This window comes from Eumetopias jubatus, unplaced genomic scaffold (genome assembly GCF_037043125.1).
Source record: "Eumetopias jubatus isolate StellerSeaLion01/CBP00866 unplaced genomic scaffold, mEumJub1_p1.0 scaffold_4, whole genome shotgun sequence".
Classification (NCBI taxonomy): Eukaryota; Metazoa; Chordata; class Mammalia; order Carnivora; family Otariidae; genus Eumetopias; species Eumetopias jubatus.
This window is the reverse complement of record NW_028274810.1, coordinates 130,319,552-130,345,996: the sequence shown is the minus strand read 5'-3', so window position 1 is coordinate 130,345,996 and position 26,445 is coordinate 130,319,552. Positions and strand designations below refer to the sequence as shown.

The window sequence follows — 26,445 nt, the reverse complement described above, 5'->3', positions numbered from 1 at the left end:
CTCCCTCTGCCTGCCGCTCCCCCTGCTTGTGCTCTCCCTCTCTCTGTCAAATAAATAAATAAAATCTTAAAAAAAAAATCATGCCTACAAGTTACAATTGCAGGCATCTATATCACTCACTCAAGTGATTCTGACAAAATCCTGGGATTATTGACAACCCTCCTAAACTGTAGTGGATTACACATTTCATGTTGGGGTTTCTAGTTCTGAATTTGTGGCTAATTTTAAACCTGGGCCTCTCTGAGCCCCAGTCTCCCATCTGTTAAAAGAATTACAAAAGTTCCTGTTGTGATCTACTCTGCAAATATGAAAACTGAGGCTGAAGAGACCCATGATTTCAATTAGCAGTAAGCCAGAACGTTTTAGCCAGAACTCAGTCTAAATGTCCTTCCCTTTATGCCTTTCAAAAATGTTTGCAAGATCTATGAATGATTTTAGGAATTCTCTTAACTAAGACTATAATGATATTTATGTGTACACACATCATTTCCATGTATGTGAAACTGGCTATATTTTTTATCAGGCTGCCCAGAGAATAAAGAGACAATTCGAAAGAAATTCAAGCCTGGATTCTGACAAAACATCCGTCTCACTGCTAGTTATGTCAAATATCTCCTAAAGGAACATGGAAATAACCCAGATATGGCTTACAGTGATCTTAATATTTCATCTCATGTCCATACCATCCCATTCCTCATGCGGATCACCAGGGAAAATGGCTAAAACCCATCAAAGTATTAGGTCAGCACTCTTCGTAAAAGCTTTTACTCTCTTCTGGTAGTAAATCTTTTCAGTGTTTTGTCTTGACTACGTTTTCAGGGCAGGAGTGGTGATGGGAGTGATAGGAGAAGAAATTTTAAATCTAAGGAGAAGAATTCACATTACCAAAAAAGAGTCTTGGTAATAGACTTTTTAAACCAAGTACATTTATTTACAGAATAAATTACTGACAGAAAAGCTTTCATTTAAAATTCTGGGAGTCACTACTAAATGAGATCAAAAGTAAAAATAAAATATTTCCACTATGAAAGTGAAAAATACATGATGATGTATAAATTTTTAGGAACAAAATTATTTTAACAAAACTACAAGAACACTCTGAATTGCACACCTGGAGATATGAATACGCCGATATATACTAGTAAACCCAAGTCATTCTCCAACTACACAAAAATATTTTTTGGACACTTTCACCTACAACATAAGCTTTAATTTATTCTCATAATCTAATTCACTAAAATAAAGTGCTAACAAATCTTCCCATGCTTCAAGTCAAATATATTGCTTAGAATAGCTAAGTTCTTTAAATAATGAACACTTCAGAAAACATCCTTAGTAGAAATACAGGTACACAACAGCCAGTGGAAATGCCTGGCACCTGGTTCCCTCCCAAATATTGATTTGATGAAATGAACAACAAATAAAGAAAAGGAAAGGGGAGTAAAGCAAGAGCAGATGAGCCTGGAAGCTACAGTGGCTTGAGGACAACCACAGCTGCCGCCGCCCCCCTGCTGCCTGCCGGGGTTATTACCGGCATGCTCCAAGTCCAAAAAGCCCCACCTTAGGACTCTGCTGCTGGACTCTACAGCCACAGCCACTAAGTGTGGGGTTAGTAACCTGCCATCAAAAACGACCTCTATGAAGTCAGCACTATCCAATTCTACAAAACAGTCATTAAACAGATCTTTTTCTGCAAAGACCACTGGAATAATTTTGTGATCTTCTCACCAATCAAGTGGGAAAGAAAGGTGGTCTGTATATTAAAATGTCTGCAGGTTCAATTTTAGAGAAAACAAAGGGTGAATGTGTATGGAGCTGAGGGTAGTGGGGAGATGTAGGGTTGCATTACAATGCATTAAGTAACCACTATATTGCTACTTAAGCAAAAATAAAGGTTGCCTTGTTTTCAAATATGTTAGAAAGCATCTAAAATGCACTGGGTAAAAATTACTACCAAAAAATATAAGCAGCAAATAACCCCCAAGGTGGAAAGAGATAAAGGTATGAAAACAGCACTCAGAAAGTGGTAATAGGTAAGCCGTGAAGAGTAATCGCAATGAATAAAAGTTTCAAGATCTATGAAAATTTCACCTAGTGAGATAAGCTGGTTAGCATTTCTGGGCAAGACAGGAAGCAAGCTTGAATTGTGTTGCTTAGGACAATTTTTGGAAAAACAGAAACAGCAAGGATCTTTGGTTACACACTGTAACTGTGGTTTTTGACATTTTAATTAGTGCCAAACAGTTCATTTTTAATGGTTATTACCTTAAGGTTCAGTAATAAATTCAAATATCTATATCTAAAGTTGTTGTGGTTCAAAAGTAAGACAATTTTTATTTAATTAAACGTAAACCACTGGGAATAGTAATTTAAGGATTACACTTTTAGACTTGGGAAACTTAGGAATTTTAAATACTATTTAAGTACTGTATCCACCTGTAATTTTCAAATCTTAAAGTATTACTTTAAATCTGCACAAAATTTGAACACGTTTTACTTGGCTTCTTTCCAAACCATAGCACTTACACTTTAGGGACCAAGGGAGGGTATAGTGTAAAGCGCTTTAATTTCTTTAAGCAGAAAAATCTTTTACCTTGACCACATTTTCAATAGTATACATCCTTCCATGCAAAGGAATTCCTCAACTCATTTAAAAGGGAAAAAAAATCTAAATTTTAAAACATTAAATAAACGCAAAAATCTCTTCAAACTTTTAAAATGAAGCTAGACATTATTCCTACTTTTGTATTTAATATCTTGAGACACCCAAACTAAAAGAACAAAAGAGTCATAAAAACACTGGGATCGATGCCTCACATTTGGATTGTATGTCTCATATTCTAATCACCTTAATAAACTGAAGACTAAACATATAAAGTAAGACTCTTAAGTTAGTTTCAAATCACAAACCATAGGCTTTCTGAGCAATCAAAATAATTTAACTAAGCAATAATCTAAAGTTCATTGCCCTGAATATTCAGTGATAAGCCATTAAATACGAATGGTTTAACATTTTCAAAATACTACCATGAATATCAACAAAGAGATCAGTGCCCAGGAGAATTATATAATAATTCAGTGTACAGATTCTCTCTAGTTACCTACGTACACATTGTTTCATTTAAAATGAAATATATATGAAATGTTTTTATTAAATATTTACAATTCATTAAATATTGTATTTAAATATTTATTAAATATTTTTAAAAAGAGCTAAGTGCAGCAGGGTCCTAGGTTTCCATAAACATGGCACTAAATTATTGCCAGGAGTCCTTTATGTATCAAAAGAGCCTAGACTGCAAAAGCAGCTTCCCCACCTGGATACAAAATCAGCAACAAAATTTGAAAAATATTGTCAAGGAACATAATTATCACTGAACAATAAAGATGCCAAGTTGAATATATATTAAATAATTTGTTCTTTATTTCTAGAGATGCTTGTTATTTATGAGGGCCCAGAAATGTGAATAATTCCAACAAACTCAGAAGAAACAACTTCTTTAAAAATTACTTAAAATACAAACAACACCCACTTACAAAATCAAACTTCACCTCTCCTATGAAGCCATCCCCCAAAAGGAATTAGTAGCTCGTACCTGAGGGTTCCCATCACTTTTGTCCTCCCTGACTCTAGACTTTTATCAAGTCTGTTCCACAATTCTTCACATATTTCTCTCCCACTTAAAATCTTTCAAAGCAGTAACCAGGATTTCCTATCTTTGGATCTTTTCCACCACCCATTCAATGTAATTTGCTGAATAAATGCTAAAATTAATTACTAAGAACTAATTTTTTCTGAGTTATTTGGAACATTTTATCATATCTCTTAATGATCTGAGATCACAAAGTAAACACCCTCCTACTTCTCCAATAAGGTTCAAAATACACTCCAAAACAGTCTATATATATTTCTAATATTTGCACCAAGAAAAACTCTTTGAAAAAAATGCAGTAGAACAGGAATTTTTAAAAAGTGAATGTGTTGAACACGATTACTGATTATTCGCATAGATAGAAAATAATACAAAATAATAAGTAAACATCATATCTTGTCACAAAATGTCTCCATCTGCATAAAAAAAATACGAAAGCTTTCTCTCTCCTGACTCAACTCTTCCCTGAACTCAAAACCAATACAAAGCCGAAACAGTAATTATTGGGGAGGTTTCAAGCAGTTTTTGCCCTGCGTGTGGGCTTCAGACAAACTAAGAAGAAAAAGAAGGAAGATGAGAGTTCAGGAAGCAAGTGATTAAGCAGAGATTCTCCCCAATGAAAACTATGGCTTACTTACGGGGAGAGTGTTGCAAGTAAGGCAGCTAGATAAAACCTACTCTCTCTGAACCCAGTGATACAAAAATAACACCTATGCATTGAAAAAGTACTCCCAGTACATTTTATTGTAAATTACATTTTTTGCCAATTCGTATTTAGCCTTTGAAAAGTCTAATACTCCACACGACTTCTTTTCTTTTGCAAGTTTAATGATAACAAAGTAATTGTATAAAACAGTCTAAAGCAGTTACTTCTTGTTCTAAAACCAAACTTGAATAATAAAAAATAATTTTCAAGTACCTGAAAGTGAACAAAAAAACCAAAAGCTATCTGTGTGTCTAAATCACGTCAATGTGCAGAATTACTTCAGGAATTCTACATGCTACACACGTTCATACTTTCTAAGTTAGGCATCATTTCATTCCCCTAACTGTATTTTCATAGTACAATATAGTCTTCACGCTTCGTTTTTGAAGAAAACTTATTTGAAGTCTAAGGATCATCCTTTGGCCTGACTTAAAGAGAGCAAAATAAAAAATCTGTCCACTCCAAATATGAAAATTATGGATCTGGCTCTGATGCAGAATAAAGTAAGCTTCTTATATCACCTGCAATATTAAATTGATTTAGTCTGCTGAAAAATAAGACAGTGAGTTACTGGATCTGTGTTTAATTCAGTGCACTTTATAACATACTTAAGGAATTCAGTTGTATAAAACAGTATCTGAATCTTATCAGATGAAAATATTTTTCCCTTTTAGCAAGCCTCGGGTTGCATGTCTGAGAAAACAAATTAGTCTCCAGTTCTCCTAAGCTTGATAATAGTGCCCCCTAATGGGAATTTTAATATGAGTCTTTCTACTCAGTTTTTAAAAAGCATATATTCTCTAATATGAGCAAATTATCTCGCTTTTAACTACAAAGTAAATCCTGTAATATCAAGATTTAAGCCACTTAGGGGAGTTATCACATGTGAAAAAACAAAAAGTGAATTCATGGAGAGAAACAAAAAAGAAAAACTTCATGCCCAACAGTTTTCTTGGTTTTGAATCACCCTATTGTAACATAATCCAAGGTGGCACTGATCTCATAAATTATCCTTCAGCTACATTTCTAGTACTCAGTAAGTGAGCAATTAACATGTGCTAAATGAAAGATAGTACAGAGTCAGGAAAAAAGTAGTTCAGAACTGAAGTCATTCAATGTCACATAGATCTAAGTATAGAGCTGAGATTCCCACCCAAGTTTTTTGGCCTCATACCATTCATTACCTTTCCATAACACAGGCATACCCTGCTTTTGGAAGTTTGCGGTATACCACTTCACTTTTCCGAAAGACCTACTGAAAGAAATCCAAAGAGAATTTTCACTTTTACAAAAAAAGGCAAAAAGCGAAAATAACATTCGGCATTTGTTTTGCAGTGAACCGTTTGGAGGGTAGCACGCATGCCAAGCAGCAAGAGCGGCCCTGACAATCTTCCCCAGCGTCAAGGCGCCAGCGCTCTGATCTGTGCCTATGAGCATCTGTGCTTTATCTGGAGTTACCTTGTGCATCCATTAGCAAGATGTGTACTAGGGTACAAGAAAAGCCTAACAGAAGTTATTTTTTGGGTCTGGGAATGCTCAAAATGTTTTCTATGTAAGTTAATGGTAACTGCTTCGCTTTGTGACAAAGGTTTCACAGAAACACTCTACTTTCACAGAAACCTGTACCTGGCTCACAAGTCTGCAACCGTGAATTGAATGTTTTTCTTCCCTAATATCTACAGACAGTTCCCCTAAACATCAGCAACTCAGTGGGGGCGGGGGGTAGGGGGCAGAGGGGGGAGTAAAGAAAAAATGCATTAAAATAAAGGAAAATCTACATCTTCTGACACTTTCCAGATGTACCAGTAAAACAAATACCCAATAATATCAGTGTTTTTATTACAGTGACCACAATACATTCTGGACTCAGAGTCAATGTTAAGGACAACATCTAGAAAGGAATAAGCAACAAACAAAAAGTCATCTATTTATGATGGAAAGAGACAACTAATTACCTTATTCTTTAACCTTATGGAGAGGGAAAATAACAAAATATATACATATATATATATATACATACACTAAAAAAAGTGGTCAAACTTTCTTAAAGTGCTGGATGGTTAAAAAAAAAAAAATTCAGGTTTGGTGCCCATATGGTCTCTGTCACAACTAGCCAACTATGCCACTGTAGCAAGAACACAGCCACAGAAAATACATAAATGAATGGGCATGGCGGTGTTCCAATAAAACTTTACACGCAGAAGCAGGCCCACAGATTGTAGCTTGTCAGCCCCTAATTTAAAACATTTCACTTTGGGACCACAGATTAAAAATCTCCACTTTACGTGAGGCACCAAAACAAAAACACAGAAACAAACAAATACCTAAGCAACTCAAAATATGTAATCATTAAAATTACAAAATATTTAGTGAGAACTTTACTTCCATAAGGTGAAGGGCAGAAAAAAGGCTCTTTCCCTAAATAAATATTAGTTTTAGCAGGCATAAAGTAACAGAAAAGCAGTATGTAAAACAATGGATGTTTAGAATGATTTAAAATAACATGCAGGGCTCTTCTATTCCACAATATATCCATATAATGAGAAAATTTAGCTTTTAGCTAGGTTTGATAAAAACAAATAAATGAATTATGTGAGAGAACCTAGAATTCCAGACTGATTATATAAGGGTAGAAAGAAATATAGAGTATTATCACAGATCTTTCACATTTATAAGAAAAATAGCAAATTCTATTCGCTCCTAAAGATAAATCAAGAAAAACAAATTTAGTTGTTTTATCCAAAAAGTAGATTTCAGTTACAAAATAATGATACTCCCCATTCTATACCCTTTAATCACTGGCTTCCACTTCACTAAGTGTCCAAAAGCAACAACAGGAAAATCATGAGACTTGGAACCAGGCAGCCGAAGATTTAAAGCCCTAGTCTATAAATTCCCAGTCAAATGACTTTTGACAAGTTATTTGTCTTATTGAGGATCAGTTTCCTAATTTGGAAAATGGGACTGATAAAACCTTCAAATGTGCAGAGTAACAACTAATTATAGGCAATGTACATACAGTACACAACAATGTCCAGCAATTTTTTTGTTATTTAACACTAAATTGAAATTTCTTATGTCCACGTTGTTAAAACACTTTTTAATGAGCTTCTTAAAGTACGGATTAATAAAATAGCATATTGGTCAATTACCTGAAAGCCCGTAAGAAGTCAGCATCCAATGATCAAGATCTAAAATTAATAAATACGTTTTGCTTTGTTCACCTGCCATAATTGCACTGAACATTATTTCTTGCACATATTCTAAACTGAGAATTTTATAAGACAAATTTAATTATCTTGAGAAAACTATGTGACAATATAAACTGTTCTGGAAAGGATTCTACTCCCAACTATGCCACTAACACAGTAACTGGGGAAGTCACTTCAAGTGAACCCCTCAAACTCCTCACTTACAAACCAAAAAAAAACTATGTTAACAATCCCTTGTCTTCTCATCTAGTCTTCTAGCTCTAAAAGAGTTATTACTGCAATATAATTAAGCATCTCCAGATATGCTGGTAGACAGAGGAACTAAGATATTCTAATACTGCCAGAATGGAGTGCAGAGAAATCCCAACCGTAATCTGATAATATCACAGTAGTTCAGATGAAATATACAGTTTAGATGAAACAAGGAGAGCTTGGCCAGCTTAAAAACAAAAAGGTGAATATTGCACAAAAGTTTTTAAAAATGTAAATACCCAAGTGCCTAGAATAAAATAGCCTTAATTAGTTTCTAAAGGTATTACCTGAATGAAAAAATGATTTTTGTAAGACCAAATTGCAATATCAAGGTACTAACCTTAGCAAGAATATGTCCAGTGTCTATTATATCTTCAAGGTACTATGAGTATGTGAAATCAAATTACATAAGTAACACTTTATCCAAGTGAAAAGTCATCAGTTAAAAGTTACATAGAAAACAAATGACAAAAAGGAAAATTTTTTAAAAATCTCATTTACAACAGCACCAAAATGAATAAAACATCTGGGGATAACTTGTACACTGAAAACTACAAAACAGGTGGAAGAAAGTAAAGACAACACAAAGAAATGGAAAGACATCCTGTGTTCGTAGACTGAAGATTTAATATTGTTAAAATGTCCATACTATCCAAAGTGATCTACAAATTCAATGTAGTCCCTATCAAAATCCCAATGGCATCTTTATGGAAATAGGAAAAAAAAATCCTAAAATTCACATGGAATTTCAAAGAACCCTAAATAGCCAAAATCTTGAGAAAGAAAAACAAAGCTGAATGCCTCACACTTCCTGATTTCAAAACATGTTACAAAGCAACAGTAATCAAAGCAGAATGGTACCAGCATAAAATTCCTAGAGGAAAAAATAAGGAAGACATTTCCTATCATTGATCATGGCAATAATTTCTTGCATATTACATCAAAAGTACTAGCTACAAAAGCAAAAACAGACAATATCGATTACATCAAACTTAAAAAGCTTCAGCAAAGGAAACAATCCACAGAGTAAAAGAGTAACCTACAGAATGGGAGAAAATATCTGCAAACCATACATATGTAGATAAGGTAGTGTTAATATCCAGAATATACAAAGACCTTCCTCAACTCAACAACAACAATCCTAAAAAACAGGCAAAGGACCTTAATAGACATTTCTTCAAATAATACATACAGACAACAAGCACATGAAAAAATGCTCACTCATCTTCAGGGAAATGGACATCAAAACCACAATGAGGTATCACCTCACACCTGTCAGAAGGATCACTATCAAAAAAATAAATAAATAACCAGAAAATAAAAATTTTGGAGAGGATGTGAAGAAATCAGAACCCTTGCACACTACTGGTAGGGAATGTAAATTGTTATAACCACTATGAAAAACAGTATGGAAGTTCTTTAAAAAATTAAATAGAGAATTACTATATGACCCAGCAAATCCCATTTCTGGGTATACATCTAAGAGAACTGAATAGGACCTTGAAGAGGTATCTGCAACATTATTCAAAAGAGCCAAGAGATGGAAACAACCTAAATATTTATCAACAGATGAATGGATAAAGTGGTATATACATACCACAGAATATTATTCACCCTTATAAAAGGATATCCTGTCATATGCTATAACCTGGATGAACCTTGAGAACATTAAGCTAAGTGAAATAACCCAGTCTCTCTGGGCGCCTGGGTGGCTCAGTTGGTTAAGCGACTGCCTTCAGCTCAGGTCATGATCCTAGAGTCCCAGGATCGAGTCCCACCTCGGGCTCCCCGCTCAGTGGGGAGTCTGCTTCTCCCTCTGACCCTCTCCCCTCTCATGCTCTCTCTCACTCTCTCTCTCTCTCAAATAAACAAATAAAATCTTTAAAAAAAAAAGAAAAGAAAAGAAAGAACCCAGTCTCTAAAAAGACAAATATCGCATGATTTCATTTCACTTTTATGAAATATTTAAAGGAGTCAAACTCTTAGAAACAGAAGGCAGATGGAGCACCTGGCTGGCTCAGTCAGTGGAGTGTGTGACTCTTGATCTCGGGGTCATGGGATTGAGCCCCACTTTGGGTATAGAGATTACTTAAAAATAAAATCTTTTAAAAAAAAGAAAAAGGAAGGAAGCAAGCAAATAAGCAAGCAAGCAGAATGGTGGTTGCCAGAGGCTGGCAAGGGGGAAAAGAAGAAGAACTGGTCAAAGGATACAGAGTTTCAGTTTTTTGCAAGACGAAAAAGTTCTAGAGATCTGTTCCAGAACAACCTGCATATGGTTAGCACTCTATACTATACACTCGAAAATGGTTTAGGATGATAAATTATACTACTTGTTCTTACCATTAAAAAAAAAAAAAAAAGTTACATAGAAAATGATCCTTGAGTGTTCAGACAAGTGCGAAATTATTTATAACTAGATTTTTTAAAAAAATCTTTCAGGTTATTGACCTTGGCCTTTGGTGTGAACTTTAACTACTAATGGCCTTTGCTAAAAAAGCAATTACGCTCAGTGTCTTCTTTCTGAAATAGTTAAGCTCAACTTTTTTTTTTTTTTTAAAGATTGTATTTATTTATTTGACAGAGAGAGACACAGCAAGAGAGGGAACACAAGCAGGGGGAGTGGGAGAGGGAGAAGCAGGCTTCCCACGGAGCAGGGAGCCCAACGTGCGGCTCGATCCCAGGACCCTGGGATCATGACCTGAGCTGAAGGCAGACACTTAACGACTGAGCCACCCAGGCACCCTAAGCTCATGTTCTTAAACGTTAAGTCAAAATACTAGAGAAGAAAATGGATGTTGGACACATAATGATGATCCCTACCCTTCACAGTGTAAGTTATTTGCAAGCTGATTTCATCATGGGAAAGTTAACAACAGCACAGCTCCTATCCAAATTACTAAAATGAGAATCTCAAATTCCAAATAAGGCCAAACCAATGAAGTTTTTTATATAAATCCTCATTTCAAAGAATTTGCATGATTTGTTTCAAGAAACTCAGTAATCAAGGGAATTAGGCTGGCCTGATAGACTCCCAATAAGAGATAATCAAAGGTTATGGTGAGAACTATATTAAAAACCATTTGTGGGGGTGCCCAGGTGGCTCAGTCCGTTAACCATCCAACTCTTAATTTTGGCTCAGGTCATGATCTCAGGGTCATGAAATCAAACTCCACATTGGGCTCTACATTTGGCATAGAGTCTGCTTGAGATTCTCTCTCCCTCTCCCTCTGCACCTCTGCCTACTCACATGCATTCTCTCCCTCTAAAATAAAAATAAAATCTCTCAAAAAAATAAAAATTAAAAAGAAAAACAATTTGTGTGCACTGCAAAGACACATGAAAGGAGTACCCTTACCTTCATCAAAGTCAGCATCATCTTCTGTGTGCTGCGGGAAAGGAAAGCAGTTGGTAATTTCAAGACGATCTTCTACAACCAAGCCCAAAAGCACTCCTTGAACCACTTCAGTTCCTTGTCCTTCTTCTTGATAATGTTTTATTATTTTTAATACCACCTAAAAGAAAATTCAGAATGACCTTAACAACCATCCATACAGTTTGTATTTCCTTTATTTCAAAGGAAAAAATGAACCATACTATGGGTTTGCAAAAATCACAAAATTATATAATAGAACTAACCAAGTTTCTTATAAACCAATTCCTTTACTCTGACAGAAATAATAAAACTCACATAATCTAAATGTACATCTGTAACTCCTGGAGTTTGAAGACATGTCAAAAATGTCCACGTACAGCACTCATGACCTTCAGGTCAAGGCTCCCAAAAGGTCTGGCATCCAGGAGCTCCTTCAAACAGTATTACCTCAATCCAAAATTATTACAGAGGAAGTGGTCCTATTAATATCTGTTAACAGCATGATAATTTCCTGACACAGATGATAAAACCATCAATAAGACACAGAGATAAAAAACTCAATTACCTGAAAACCTGAAAGCAAACCGTTCCCTTGACAATTTCTCAACATCTCAAGATGGTTCCTGAACAGAACATCTCATTAAGCCAAAGGAAGCAACAATGGGAATGTTTGGTAAAAGAGAAAACAAAGACAACAAAGTCTCCAGCACTAATTTTCCTCAACAGAATACACCACATAACCTCTAATGGAAAACTGGCTCTTACATTACTCTCTCCTTTAACATTTCCATAAAGACAGAGGTAACACTGCAAGGTTGGATAGGAAATTAATTTGAAAGTTCACAATAACAATAATCATTAGTTATAATTCCTAGAAAATAAGGGTTTTGTTTTGTTTTTTAATTTTTTTCTTTTTTTAAAATTTTTTTTTAGTAACATATAATGTATTATTTGTTTCAGGGGTACAGGTCTGTGATTCATCAGTCGTACACAATTCACAACGCTCACCATAGTACTCAGCCTCCCCAGTGTCCATCACCCAGCCATCCCATCCCTCCCACCCAAAGCATTCAAAATATAAAAAATAAAATATAAACATATATAGATATATATTTATAAATATTTAAAAAATTATCAAAACTACGCTAACTCATTCTTCAGTCTGACATCTTATGCCTTTATTTCCTACATACGTGCTAAAATCTCAGTTCTTTAGTTCAAAAAGTAATGTAATGGGCTTGCAATTCAAACTTGAAAGATGTCAAAAGGAAATTCCTGATCAGAACTAACAAATTTACATACAAGCTTTTGATATCCTACAGAAATACCTAAGAATTTATAAATAAAAACATTCCATCGATGTTTCATATTTACAAGACAAAAATCCTTGTTCTGCTCATGGTCTCCCCTCTTAAATATTCTCCTAGAAAGGAAGAGATGTGTTTAGTCACCACATTTTCAACACCCAACACAGGTCCTGGCACTTAAAAGATACTCAGAATCTATGTGCTCAAGGAGTGAATGTTAAACATTTATCAATCACTTACATCAAGCACTCTACAGTGCCTTACACGCAATGACTCCTTCAATCCCGTAACTACAGCATGAAGTGAGAAATAGTATTTCCTCATTTATTTGACAGATGAGGAAACAGAGACACTCTGACACAGAATTATTAAATCAGGGAGATGAAATATGACTTTGGACTTCAAGGTACTTATAATTACTTCACAATAACTGAGTAACTTTGTTTGTAGTAACAAGGCTGAAACAGAAAGAATGCAGGGACAACAGCTCTGGAAGAAGCCGCTGTAGCTAGGTTGCAGAAGCAGGGTTTTATGCTTGAAGTAGATTTTCAGTGTAAGGTTACTGGGTCAGGCAGCAAAAGATGCTAAGGGAATGGTCCTAGAGGTCAAATTTTTTGTGCCCTGATCACTAGACATCAAGTAGAATCAACAGGAAACTGCCACTAGTTGCTGTAATGCAATACAGTTTCTAATCTTTAGCAGCACTATTCTCACAAACCACAAGATGGGAATGTTCCACCACAAAAGTCCTGTTTCAGTCAAGCTCATCCCCTTTCATTTTCTCTCCCTCCAACCAACCATATGCCTCTGTCCCTAAAACAGGGCTGATACATTTTTAATTAATCCTGTTTATGTCATGCTTCCTCTTACTTTTAAAAATAGATACATTAAAGCTTAACAGTCTCAAAACAAAAACATACTCCTATATTTTGTTTATAAGCATCACAAATGATCCCACATACTCAAGAGCTCTATATCACTTGTTCTCAGCTTATCAAAATGGCCTGCCGAGCTTTTTTTTAAATAAATGAAGAGCGGTCTTCACCCTGGCTACATATTAGCCATCGGTGTTTAAAAAAAAAAACAAAAGGAAAAACCAAAAAAAAAAAAAAACAAAAAGCAGATGGCCTAAAACCAACCTCTGAAATTCAGAGTTAATTGATCTGGGCTAAGAATCCTATATTGGTTTTGAGGGGATTTTATTTCTTTTCATTTTTGTTTTCGATTATCCAGGTGATTCTAATATCCTACTTCATTCTAACTTTTAATGAGGAAGTATGGAGCAGCCTTCCTTTTTTTTTTTTTTTTCTTAACTCCTCAGAAGACTGCAATGCACACAAGTGGTTAAAACAAAGTTTCCTTTCCTCTGTTTTAAGACTCCCTGTGTTGATGAAAAGCTGAGTACACTGAGAAACACAGACCCAAAAGTGAACATTTTATTTACAAAAGCATAAATATCACCCCCTAATAGAGGAACTCAAGCCTTACTTGGAAGAATCTCTACAGCACAGAGATGAGAAGGAAAGTAATGCCAGCAATCCATCTGAGAAGCATCAAGTGTTCTGTATGACTTATACTTTATAGCTTGACCCCAAATTTAAGACTGCTTATGAATGCTGACCGGGTTTGTTTATCCTATAAATTCATGGGTAAATCAAGATTTTCCTACATATTATGCCTAAAGGATGGAAACAAACTGGCCAGTAGAATCCTAAATTACCAAATTCTTCTACACCCACTCCCAAACTTTGTCATACTCTGGGTCTAAGTGTTTATTAACCTACTTGATTTTGCCCTGCACAGTCAGTATTGGTCTCATCAACTATCTCTAGAACAGTCTCCCAGCTTTCTGAGGTTTGCACATTCTCAAGTTGGGTGGATCTTAGCAAGGAATAGTAAACAGATGTCGGGTCTGCTGAAATTACCCTAGAGGAACTATTTTTTCTAATACTGTTTATTATTCAGTGCAATTTGAAAAAGTAAAGCAGACTATTTTGTAATCTCTAATGAACACAATACTATTTTAGAAGTGCCTGACTTTTTAAAAAATGAAAACCTAACTTTGCCCAAAAGGCTAAACACAACATAGTATTTAACTTCAAAGGCACAAAGTATTCTCAATACTACAGAATAAAATATAAGTAACAATCTAAAATATCCAAATTAATTCTACCAGAAGTCAACAAACCTAAAATTTCAGTTAATGAGCATGATGAATAAAATCTTCCATTCTCCCTAAAATGGAACATTTAGTAGAATCTCTAAGACCTCTATCAAAACCATATCAAAAACTTTCAATTCCATACCAGGGAACAATTTAAATCTGACCAAAACAAAGATTATGCTGTCTGATGAACTAGAATAATTTTCTATCAAATATGATATCTGCAAAGACCAGTTACTACAGAAAGATTTGGAAGCTGTGCACAGAATCACCAGAATTCTGTTATTTTTGGCTTCTTTCATTCACTCATCAATCCATTCACCTAGGTATGTGTTGAGTGACTTCTACAGGCCAGTCACCTCTGACAGGCCTATTGGGAAAATGAAACTAAAATCAAAAACACATGAGAGTCTTCACTTTCATGAGGTTTATGTTTTAAAATAGCAAGTCTCAAAAGTTTTTGATCCTGAGGCCCTTTTAATACTCTTAAAAATTACTAAGACCCCAAAGAATTTTTATATTGATATTTACATATTAGAAATTCAAACTGAAAAATGTTCAAAATATTTATTCACTTAAAAACAGTAACAAATATATTACATTCTGTCATAAATTACATTTGAGAAAAATAACTATTTTTCAAAATAAAAACAATCAGGATACAAAAAATGACACTTTCACATTTTTGTAAAACATTTACATTTTCAGAAAGAAATTTTAACCAGGATAGAAGAATAACATTGTGGGGCACCTGGGTGGCTCAGGCACTTAAGCGTCTGCCTTCAGCTCAGGTCCTGATCCCAGGTTCCTGGGATCAAGCCCCATATTGGGCTCCCTGGCTCAGCAGTGAGTCTGCTTCTCCCTCTCCTTCTCCCTCTGTGTGCGCCTGCGTGCTCTCTCTTTCATAAATAAATAAATCTTAAAAAAAGAATAACATTGTTTCACATTTTTTGTGAATCTTATTAATCTCTAGTTTAATAAGAAACAACTGGATTTTCATATCTGCTTCTGCATTCAATCTTTTAATACCACACAGCATGTAGCATCTAGAAACCTCCATTAAACACTCATAAAGAATGAGTAAAAATGACAAATAATGTTTAGATATTATTATGAAAATAGTTTTGACCTCAGAGACCCTCTATAGAAGTGTTGGGGGTTCTCCCACTTTACGAACCACTATTCCAGAATGACAATTAAGAAAGTGAATGAAAATTATAGATAGTGAAGCACACTCTGAAGAAAAAAACAGAGGAATGAAAGGGAGGTAACCTTAACGTGCATGACCCAGGAAAGGCCCTTCCTTGAGATGACACCTGAGCAGAGAAGTGAAGACCAAGCAGTCAGCTTGGGTGAAGAGAATACTTGCCAGCTATGGATTTCAAATTAAAATGCTAATATTAACTTTTCAAGAAGTACATAAGTCATACTTTAGCAGAACAAAAAGGCCTAGAGATGGATGAACACTAGGATGGGAGCAGTAGACTTTCATGTTTTTACCAAAAGTACTGGCATATAAATAATAAACCCAATCTACTCACAGAAATAGTTATGTCTTAAGACACCATTACATTAATTCAAGATGAGCAATTTCATGTAATTTTTGTTGATGAATTATGAAATACAGTGTGTTAACAAAATCCTTTCAGGAAGCATTGCAAGGATTTTTAATCAGCAATATTTCTAATACTAGTCCCAGAGCCAATCTTTACCTGGTAAAATAAGGGCTATGAAGCTACCACACAAAATTCCTCTATTAAAGCAACTCTTAATAAAGTTCAGGGTTAAAAAGTAAACTATTTAAGAAATATATCTGGAATTTTTAGGCCTTGCAATATGCCAAGTTGAAGTACCTGAATCCCCTCTACTCCTGTAGACATATAGAAATGTTGACTATACTGCATTTCTAAAAAGTTTAACCAATCAAGCAAGACAAGGAAACCGACAACCAGAGCATTAACCCTGTGAATTAGCGCAGCAGTACCCAAAGGTACAACACACATAGATATAACACCCAAGAGCTAGGAGCTAGATTGCAACCCATTCTGTCCTGGATGAAACAATGGTGTCCTGGACTTCTGAGTCAGGAAAGTGGAAACTGAGACCTTTCCAAAAAGTTAGAACCACGTGAAAAGTGTTGGTGGAAAGGTAGAAGACAGTAATTGCAGCATCTTCTAGTTAAATATAAACTTACTACATGGCCCAAATTCCTATTCCTAGGAATTCACCAGGAGAAATAAAAATGTACCCACACAAAGATATGTCCACAACTGCTCATAACAGCATTATTCATAGGAGCTAAAAACTGAAAGCAACCCAAAGGCCACCAAAGTTAGATGAACAAATTGTAGTATATCCATTCTACGTACTACTACTCAGCAATAAAAAGGAATGAAATATCAGTACAACAGAGAGGAATCCTGAAAACATTATACTAACTGAAAGAAGTCAAACGAAAAGCATTTTGTTTGTGATTTCATTTATATAGAATTCTAGAAAAGGCAAAACAAAACCCCTAAGTAATTGCCTGGGGCCCAGGTGAGGGGGAGGATACTGACGGCAGATCGGCACACTCTTTAGGGTGAAGCAACTATTTTACACCTTGATGTGGTGGCAACTGTACAGTTGTTTACAACTACATCATATTATACATTTAAAATAGGTGGATTTTATTCTATATAAATAACACCTTAACTTTAAAACCCTGTGCATGTTTTTTAAAATCTGAAGAAACAATTCACATATGTACCCACTACCAATTTTTCTCAATTCATAGTTCAAAGATCCCCTGAAATGCTTATAAAGAACTAGGTAAAAAACCACTGCTATATCCCTGCATTGCATATAACACATGTTTTATATAACTTATAAACTCAAAATTTATAATAACTCACATTTATAATAAGCCCAGGCAATCAAAAATAAATTAAACTGTACTGTTTTAGAAGCCAAAAAAGTATAACATTAGAATTTTGCCATTATCTTAAAGTATTTTGGAATTTAATGGGATTAACTAGGTATTTTACCAATAATTTCTATATACTTAAAGGCATTTTCCTGGAAGAAAGGTCCATGGCATTCGTCAGATTCCCAAAGAGCCACAACACCCAAAGGGTTAGAGTTTTAAAAATTAATAGTAATAAAACTTTATTATATACATGCGGTTATGCTTTTATGTTTGCATGAACAAGAATGGTGTGGAAGGACATATCTTTTATGAATCTTTGTTATTATTTAGTTATAATAAGCATGTATTTGTTTTCAATTCAAAAAACATCAAATGTTAAGGAAAAGTTAACAGAAAAGATTTTAAAACCCAGCAATTACAGCAATTTACTTTATGAAGTTTCACCAAAAAAAACCCACTAATTTCTTTTCGACAATGCTACTGAGTTGACAGAATGATGTGGATATATCTTGATTTTAGCATGTTCTTTTAGGTATGTAAAAAAGAGGGGATGAATAAGTGGGCTTTGAAAGGAGAAAATGAAAAAATACAACTATAAAGCCTGAGCACCTGCTGACTTTAAATTCTAGTCTCTGGTTGAAAGGGTCACTCTTCACATCTATTCACAGATGTCACTGCACTCACATACACAAACGACTGGACAATATGCGTATGTACACAGCACCGAGGTCAAAGAGGTAACTTCTGGATACACAGACTGGTTTTCAACAAGCAGAGAGATCTGTTTAAGAGAAGCCTAACATAAGCCAATTATAAATCAGCAAAAATATCAAATCAAACTTTGAGCAAACTAACAGCAATAAATCTTCACCAAGAAAAGCAGCAGGTTTTCCACTGTCCCTGTGTAAGACATAAAAAGGATCTGTTGAAAGCCCAGTAAAAATTAGGGACATAAGTAGTTTTAAATTGTGGAAATACACCACCATTTTTAACCTTCCGTATAAAGCCAAGTTCACAGGGATATGTTCAGAGGCTGCAACCTGTATTGTGCACCTAGAATAAGAAAACACTAAATCCACTTGTTCATATTTTTTAAACAGTTCGCAGATAAAAGAAATGCTGAAAGTATTTAAATGTTTTACCACTAAAGCCAATAATAAAAAAGTAAATCTGGTGATATTTAATAATCACAATAGTATTTTATATATGGTTCTATTAAACATTATTAGACTCCGGTTACAGGAAGATGCTATTAACTAAAATAGGTATGCAAATAGTTTAGAACAGGGCTTCTCAGACTACCCATAGTGAAGAACTTATTTTCTTCCAATCCCTCACAGACCAATACCATAGTAAAAAAATAAAACTTACAGGAAAAGTGATTTTTTTAAAAAAGAGAAAATACAAGCCCAGAGATCACACTCTTGGCTATCACAGCAACATCATACTGCCAGAAAGGTTTCTAAACACTCAATCTCAATCCTGTGCTTATCTCATGCAGAGTGTGAACAGTTCACAAACCATACCCATACTTTAGGTAGCAATGGTTTATGGAAGCAGGTAGACCATTCTTTCCTAAGTCCAAAAGTTGAACTTTAGAATCAAACACTTCTTAATTTATGTTACTGATATGAAGTCTTTCAAAATAACATATTTCAATAGACGTGAACTCCAAACTGTGCGGCTATCAAGCCCATAGTTCCTCTACTACCCCATGCTGCTTCTATAGGAGAGGATAGGCATAGTCCTTAGTTGGGATCAAACCACTATTCCCTTAGCTCTGATTCCAATCTGAACACTGTATTTTTAAGAGGGATAAAAACAAACTTATTTCAGCAGCAGGAGCCCACTTTAAATCACAAGCTCTCTAAAACAGAGGTAAGAAAGTAAATTATCCAGTGAGCGAACTCAGCTGAAGCGCCAACATTCAAATGCTGATTTGCTGTCTTCCATTTGTTATACATAGTAACTCTAGAACATTTATTTCTTTGTGAAAAAAATAATGTTCAAGTGAGAAAGAAAGCTTTAGTAAAAGCTTAAAAATTAATTCTTATGATTGCATACACAAATGTGAGCCTCTGGTCTCAAACAGAAAAACCATATGGCATAGTTGAGAGGCTGGAGCACTAGAATCCAAACTAAAGTTTGCCAGTTCTGTGGCCTTAGACAAGGTATCCGATCTATCCAAGCCTCACCTACCTCCTGTGGAGATAAGTTAGTCAGTGCCTATCTCACAGCACTGTTGCAAGGATTAAAAAATTATCCACCCAAAGTACCTAGCACACAGCGCCTAGAAAATTCTCAGTAACATATTACCTATACTCTAATAACCATTTCACCTAATCCATTCACTCATCCATCCACCTATCCAACAAATATTTAGCAACTAGAATATGCCAGTTATCTTCATGGCATTGACCCTTGCCTCCCCAGAATGTTTAGTTTATTCCTCAGAGATTTTTTTTTTTCAGTCTAATATGATGTAAATATAACTTACTAAAAATCAACCACCTGACAACAAGTTTTGTTAAGACTTATCAGTCACATTGATCTAGAGCTCTCTCTTATAACAACCAATACCACAGGCTTTCAAAATAAGATTTTTAAAATCTGCATCAAAAAGTCAAAGTTGAGAGTAAATGGTCTTTATTCAAAACAGGAGTGTATACGTGTGTTTATGTATGTATGCAGGTTTCCTTAAAAACATCATTATCCTTGCTAAAAATAAAAACTAGATCCACTCCAAGAGATTCTTAAAAGTCTGAAATAAAATGGCAAAGCCCAACTGCACCAGTTACCGGCCATTTGGAGAAGAGGTCAGGCAGGATGCATGATTCCTAGGCTGGCTTTATTCCAGTTTTGTAGATTCTGGGAGGTAAGGTCTACAGCCTGAATTTCTCACATCAATCACCGTCAAAGAACAGCTATTACCATAGAAGAATTTTAGTCTCAAAGACACTGTAATGCCACAGAATCTCCCCTTAGCATATTCTGTAAAGTCAATAACTAGACTTTCATTTAATTCTGGCTTCTTTCACTGACTGATCTGTGAACTTGGCAGTTTTCTTATTTGGTTAAGCCTAGATCATTTTTTTCTAACACTGAACAAAGAAGGTAGTTACTGCCAAAATGTAAATTCAAAAAGCAGAAAGCAGCATTAGTCTTGAATTTAACACATTTTATGGCTCAAGTGGGATAGGGGTTCCATTTCATAACTGGCTGAGTCAAATAATAAATAGGATTTAAATCACTGCTGCTCAGTTTTGATGTGAAAGAAATTTAAGTAACTTCAATAGCAAAAAAAAAAAAAAAAAGATATTTTGCTCCTGACACATATGGGATTAGTTGCAATGCTCCAAAACACTTAATCAATATCACCTCTATAATATTTCAGTTGAAAGAGCATACTTATTATTCTCTTGGATCTAATGCTCATCAATGGTCCACAATTTTAAAGTTAAATCAACTAATAATTGTTGCGAAAAGGGGGAAAAGGGCAAAGTAGTCTCAAGAAATTCAACAGAATATAGCACTGTTATCCTCATAAAAATTAGTCATGAGATAGTTCAATGATGCAATCAAACATACAAATGTATAATCACAATTAAAGGTTAAGTGATGAGGATGTTTTATTTTGAACATTAAGTTTTTACTTTACCAACTCAATATACATAACGAAATCTGCAAATTTTCCCACATGTAGCTGGAAAGTAATTTTTCCAAAGTAAAATGAGTGTTAAAAAAGCTCTGCTGGAACAAAATTCATTTCCTCTTTCATATAAAACAAATCAAAAAATTTCAAAACTGTTAGGAGCTATCTACTCCTAACATGTTTTAAGTTTGTTATATTGAAGAGCATAGACCACTGCTTAATTAGATGGCCTTTAGGTGATCTGGGGGCACTTCAATTATAGTTTGTTTCTGCTTCCGTAACAGCAGGCGGTGCTTGCTAAAATAAGTCCAGACGGAAACATTAAAAAAGTTTCTGTGACTGCCTCTGGGAAGAGGGTAGCTGAAGACAGAGATGAAAAGTGAGAGCTTCTTTTCACTACATACTCTTTTTTGCTTTTTGATTTATGTACCACATGTACCCAAAAGGCTGTTTAATTAAATAGGGTTAATATATTAAAAGACTTCAGCTTTTAAAAAGCACACCACAGTAATACCAGAACAAGGTGATTATTCACCTTTCTCAAGAGGTCCCTCAGAACCGAATTGAAGATTATGCATTTCTGCACAAAATGTAAAACAGGGGTTTTCTTCTATTCAAAGGAAAATATTTTGGTTTTGTTTTAAAGGCTCTCCGTAAACCAAACCTGAAAATAGTTATCTACAAGCCCTCATTTGGAGGCTAAAAACAGAAGGTAAAGAAGATCTTAATAGTCAGGCTATCAAGTTTGATTTTTGTGTAAGGGGGTTTTCCAAAGGATTTTTGCATTCTAGGACTACAGCTGTCCTTTAAAATAATTATTTACTCAGCAGCATTGTGTGTGATGGTCAAGCACAAAATATAATCTGTAACACCAGTCACATGAGACTTTTGCAGTAATTCAGAAAGGAGAGTGAGAAATGAAGAGTGCAGACAACACAGTCATAGACTCACAAACTATGTAAGTGATCCTAAGAGAAACCAAAGAAAACCCTACAGAGCAATCAAAGATGATACCAGAAGCCTGGGTGACTTGGGCAGATGTGGTATCACTAACAGAGGACAGGAAATATTTTACAGACCTGAATCACTGTAACAAGTATGTCAGCATACTAACAGGCACAGGTAATTTTAAAAATAAAGACTAAGATTTTTAAAAATTATAACTCCTTGGGCAATGGTGCCAAGAAGCAGCACTCCAATATTCTGCACATGGGAAAATAAGCTGTATTATACAACTATACTAGAGAGCAATTTGGCAACATGCTTAAAATCATGCATAACCTTTAAGCCATTAACTTCAACTACAGGTATTTATTAAAGCACAGGAAAAACACTAGAAAAGTAAACCCCCAAATCTTAATGGTGTTACCCACCCTCATGTTACGAGCTTATAAACCAAGTAACTTTCTGGTGGGTGGGTGGGTGTGGGTGTGGGTGTGGGTGTGGGTGTGGTTGTGGGTGTGGGTGTGTGTGTGTGTGTGTGTGTGTCAGACAGAGAGAGAGAGAGATTTCTCCAAACTTTGCTTACAATGAATACATATGGTTTTTGTTTAAAAAAATCATATTTTAGCACATTACTATTGTCCCATAAATAAACAAACATTTGCTACTTACATCAAATGAAACTAGTTGGGGACAGGGATAGAGGTATAGAAGGTACCAAAGAAAAGAATTCCTATTAATCATCAGGATACAATGACTATCTGTGGTGTTTAGGTACTATGTGGAGTAAAACTAAAACCTTAAAATATTATGCCAAAATACAGCTGACGAACTCAGACTCAAACAGTATAAAAGTTATTTTGACTAAGTTAATATTAAGTTACCACTCTTTTGCTGAATCAATTTTTTCTACTCTATTTTTGGGCTTGGTGCCAACATTAACAAAAATACAGGGTACTACTCTTGCATACACTAGTGTCCATTTCAGTTCTTTCGGTTTTAATAAAACAAGTACAGTGTGTCACCATATAGATGGAGATGTGCATTACACTGTACTTTTTGCTATTAAATCTAATCTTTACAAGATATAGCCATTTTACAGAATCATCTTCTACAGATAGTTTATGGGAAAAAATAAAGCTATTTTCTCTTTAAGTATATTTTCTCATACACTGCCAAAGGAAATAATATCCAAGTACCACAATTTAAATATTTTACAAAAGAAAAATTATGAACTAATCTCCAAGAGAAAAGCATATGCAACCAAGCTTTCGTGCAAGTGCTGAAATCAGAAGCTTTCATCTAAGAAACTAGGCTAGACGGGGTAAAGTACAAGTGAGAATATTTGACCACAAAGTAAGACCTGGTAAAGATCCTCGCCAAAGGCTAATGCTCTGTAGAGGTTGTCAAAGCTAGGACTGAGCTAAAAGTCCAGAAAAATGCTAGGAAGACTTAAAATCCCTGATGTTGCTCAGCAAAGCTCTTGAAATCTCAGATATTAAGCTGAAGATCAGAATTTATAATTATACAGGAGCTAGTTGAAGCCAAAGGTGACAAGAAAACAAAAGAAAAGAAACCAGTGAATACTGTGCACCCACACCTTTTAATGTCAAAATAGGCATTTGAAGAGTACATATGCCATTTCATCTGGGCCAGATACACTACAATTGAAGTTAAAATTTTTCATTATCTTCCATTTACTTGGTGAAGCATTGAGTTTGGAATCCCACTGTAACTATTAAAACCAATACCAACTACTAAATCTGTTAACTACAGTAATTAAACATCAATAAAAATAGTATATATTAAGCTTCTATTCATTACAGCAGGAAGGCCATGCATTATCCCCATATTAAAGAAGAAAGTAAGGCCCAGAGATGCTAACTGATTTATTAAATCATCTCCCCCCATGAGAAATACCATGTATGCTAGGCTCCTTAAATTACCCCAAGATAGTTACAAGAAACAACATTAATACAGTTTGTCATCACGGAAGTATATGCCATAAACACAGGAAGCACTATCAGAAAGCTTTATCAAAAAGGCAATGGATTCCAATAAGCCCTCTGACCTTAAGGGAAAGGAACAAAGTCCAGGATGTCTCCAGGATTATATGAATCTTAAAAACATCCTGAGAAGTCAGACAGACTTAGATTTACCTAGCTAAGGCAAGTAAACTACCTTACTAAGGAATACCTACCAGTACTCCTCAATTCTCTTTAGCTTACCTCCTATTTTCTTCAATGTTGATTCCCCAATATCTTACATCTGTGTGACCCATTGGCTAAAAGCTGTCTTTTTCCAAATGAGAATATTTACTAAATTGACTTCTATTAGCTACAAATCTTCTCCTCGAATATGACAGATTAAATATAAAGATTCTGATATATTCGCTTTCTTGTACATTTTAAAGTTCTAAGTCTGTAAGAGACCTAAGTTTTGGAAAATACACTTCCTGATGCTTGAGCAAGCAACACTGGATTAATTCTTTTGTGAACACTACTGCTATTTCCCCTAATGCTGACATTCATCAAGTCACATAACCTATATGTATATGAGCTTCCTCATTTGTAAAATGAGGATAATAATGGTTCCCAAATCAGAGCTGTTATATGGCTTCAATGCTATAATACATATAAAGTACTCTGAATAGTACCTGGCACATAGTAAGAACTAACATCTATGGAGTCCTTACAATGGATGAAGCAGTTGTAATAATGGAAAGCAAAATGCATCAAAGATGGCAATTTGTGATTTGAGTCCAAACTCTAGAATAAATTCACTTTACACCCTTGAAAAGCCACTCAGCTTCTATGAGTGACTGAATCATACATATAATCCAGTTAATACTGGTTCTATCAACTCCAGGATATAGTAACATATGTCAAATGTTTTTATCTACTATAAAAAGCTGTTACTTAAAATTAGTAACACCTTACTTGCTAAAGCAAAAATATAACTAAGTGGTCAAAATGTCAGACTGCATACTCAATTTAATCCTCATGCAGCATGTACTTAGCCTCATGTTAAAAATAATGCTAACAAGACTGCTTATCTGGTTTACCATCCATAGCAAATGAAAAGCTAGAAATAAAAGGGGTAAGACATGTAAGTTTAACAACAAAAACACTAAGAAAAAAAGACAGCCAACTAGAAAGACAAATTACGCAAGGCACCTCAAAGACAGGGGACATTATAGAAATAAACAGATGTAAATACCCAAAGGGATTCTCGAGGACTACTGTCCAGTATGGGGCAACAAATTATGTTCTTAAAGATAATACTAAATAAGTCATCAAAACATGGCTAAGCTGTGTTCAATATTCTCTGACTAAAGAGGCAGAAACTTATGTAATACACTTCAGAAAGATTTACAATTAAAATGGCTAAAATGTAAAGATTTCGGTGCTTGAAAGAATTTCAAGTTATCTGACAGAAATATCCACACACAAGAACCAACTTACTCTTTCCTGAAGTCAGAAAACTGAAAGGAGGAGCCAAGAGCCACACAATTTTTTTGTTGTTAAAACATTTAAAGGCCAAATTGCATTCTACTTGAGACTTGGATTTTAGACTAAGGTTTCCATTTCATAGTTTAACAAGCTACTATCTAGTCTAACAAGCTACTAACTTCATGTAGTGTCACACACACACACACACACACACACACACACACACACACACACACACAATACACAGTGATATAGGTCATTAGGCCTAGTATAAGCCCTTTATAAATTTGAATTATTCCTTTCAGTTCACAAAGCACTTCCACCAACATTTTCTCATCAGCTTTAAAGAACCACAGGTACGTAAGGCAGATAACATCTACCCTTAGAACTGTTGTGAGAATCAGACATAATCTAACCAAACTTTCCTTCACAGGGTCTTGTAAATAGCAAGTGCTCAATTAACATTAGTGACTTTTCTTACAGATAAGACACTGATGCTTTAAATAAAGGAAGAAATATGAGCGAGTTTATAAAGCTCACTGGTCTCCCAGCCTCACTCGTGTTTCTCACCAACACACCATTTCTACAAAGCATTTACTGACCCAGTTTCCTCATGATTCATTTTCAAGAAAATTTCTTGTACCCAGAACTGTATTAATTCATTCACAGTATCTGCGTGCTTTCTATGTGACAGTCACTGTTAATATTGCAGTGAACAAACCTGACACTGATCCTGCTCTCAGGAAGTTGATACTTGAGTGAGAGAAGACAAGCAACAAATAAATATGAGAATTTCGACAGTAACAAGGGCCTGACTGGGTGAT

At 35.0% G+C, this 26,445-nt stretch overlaps 1 protein-coding gene across 2 annotated transcripts in view; it reads right to left on the bottom strand.

Annotated features, from left to right (window-relative positions):
- Positions 1-26,445, bottom strand: part of EIF3H (eukaryotic translation initiation factor 3 subunit H) — a 92,046-nt gene that overhangs the window by 61,265 nt on the left and 4,336 nt on the right. For both annotated transcript variants that reach the window (XM_028122527.2, XM_028122528.2), the window contains exon 2: positions 11,179-11,335. In XM_028122527.2, the coding sequence (XP_027978328.1) occupies positions 11,179-11,335 (157 nt within the window). The remainder of the gene's footprint in view (positions 1-11,178; positions 11,336-26,445) is intronic.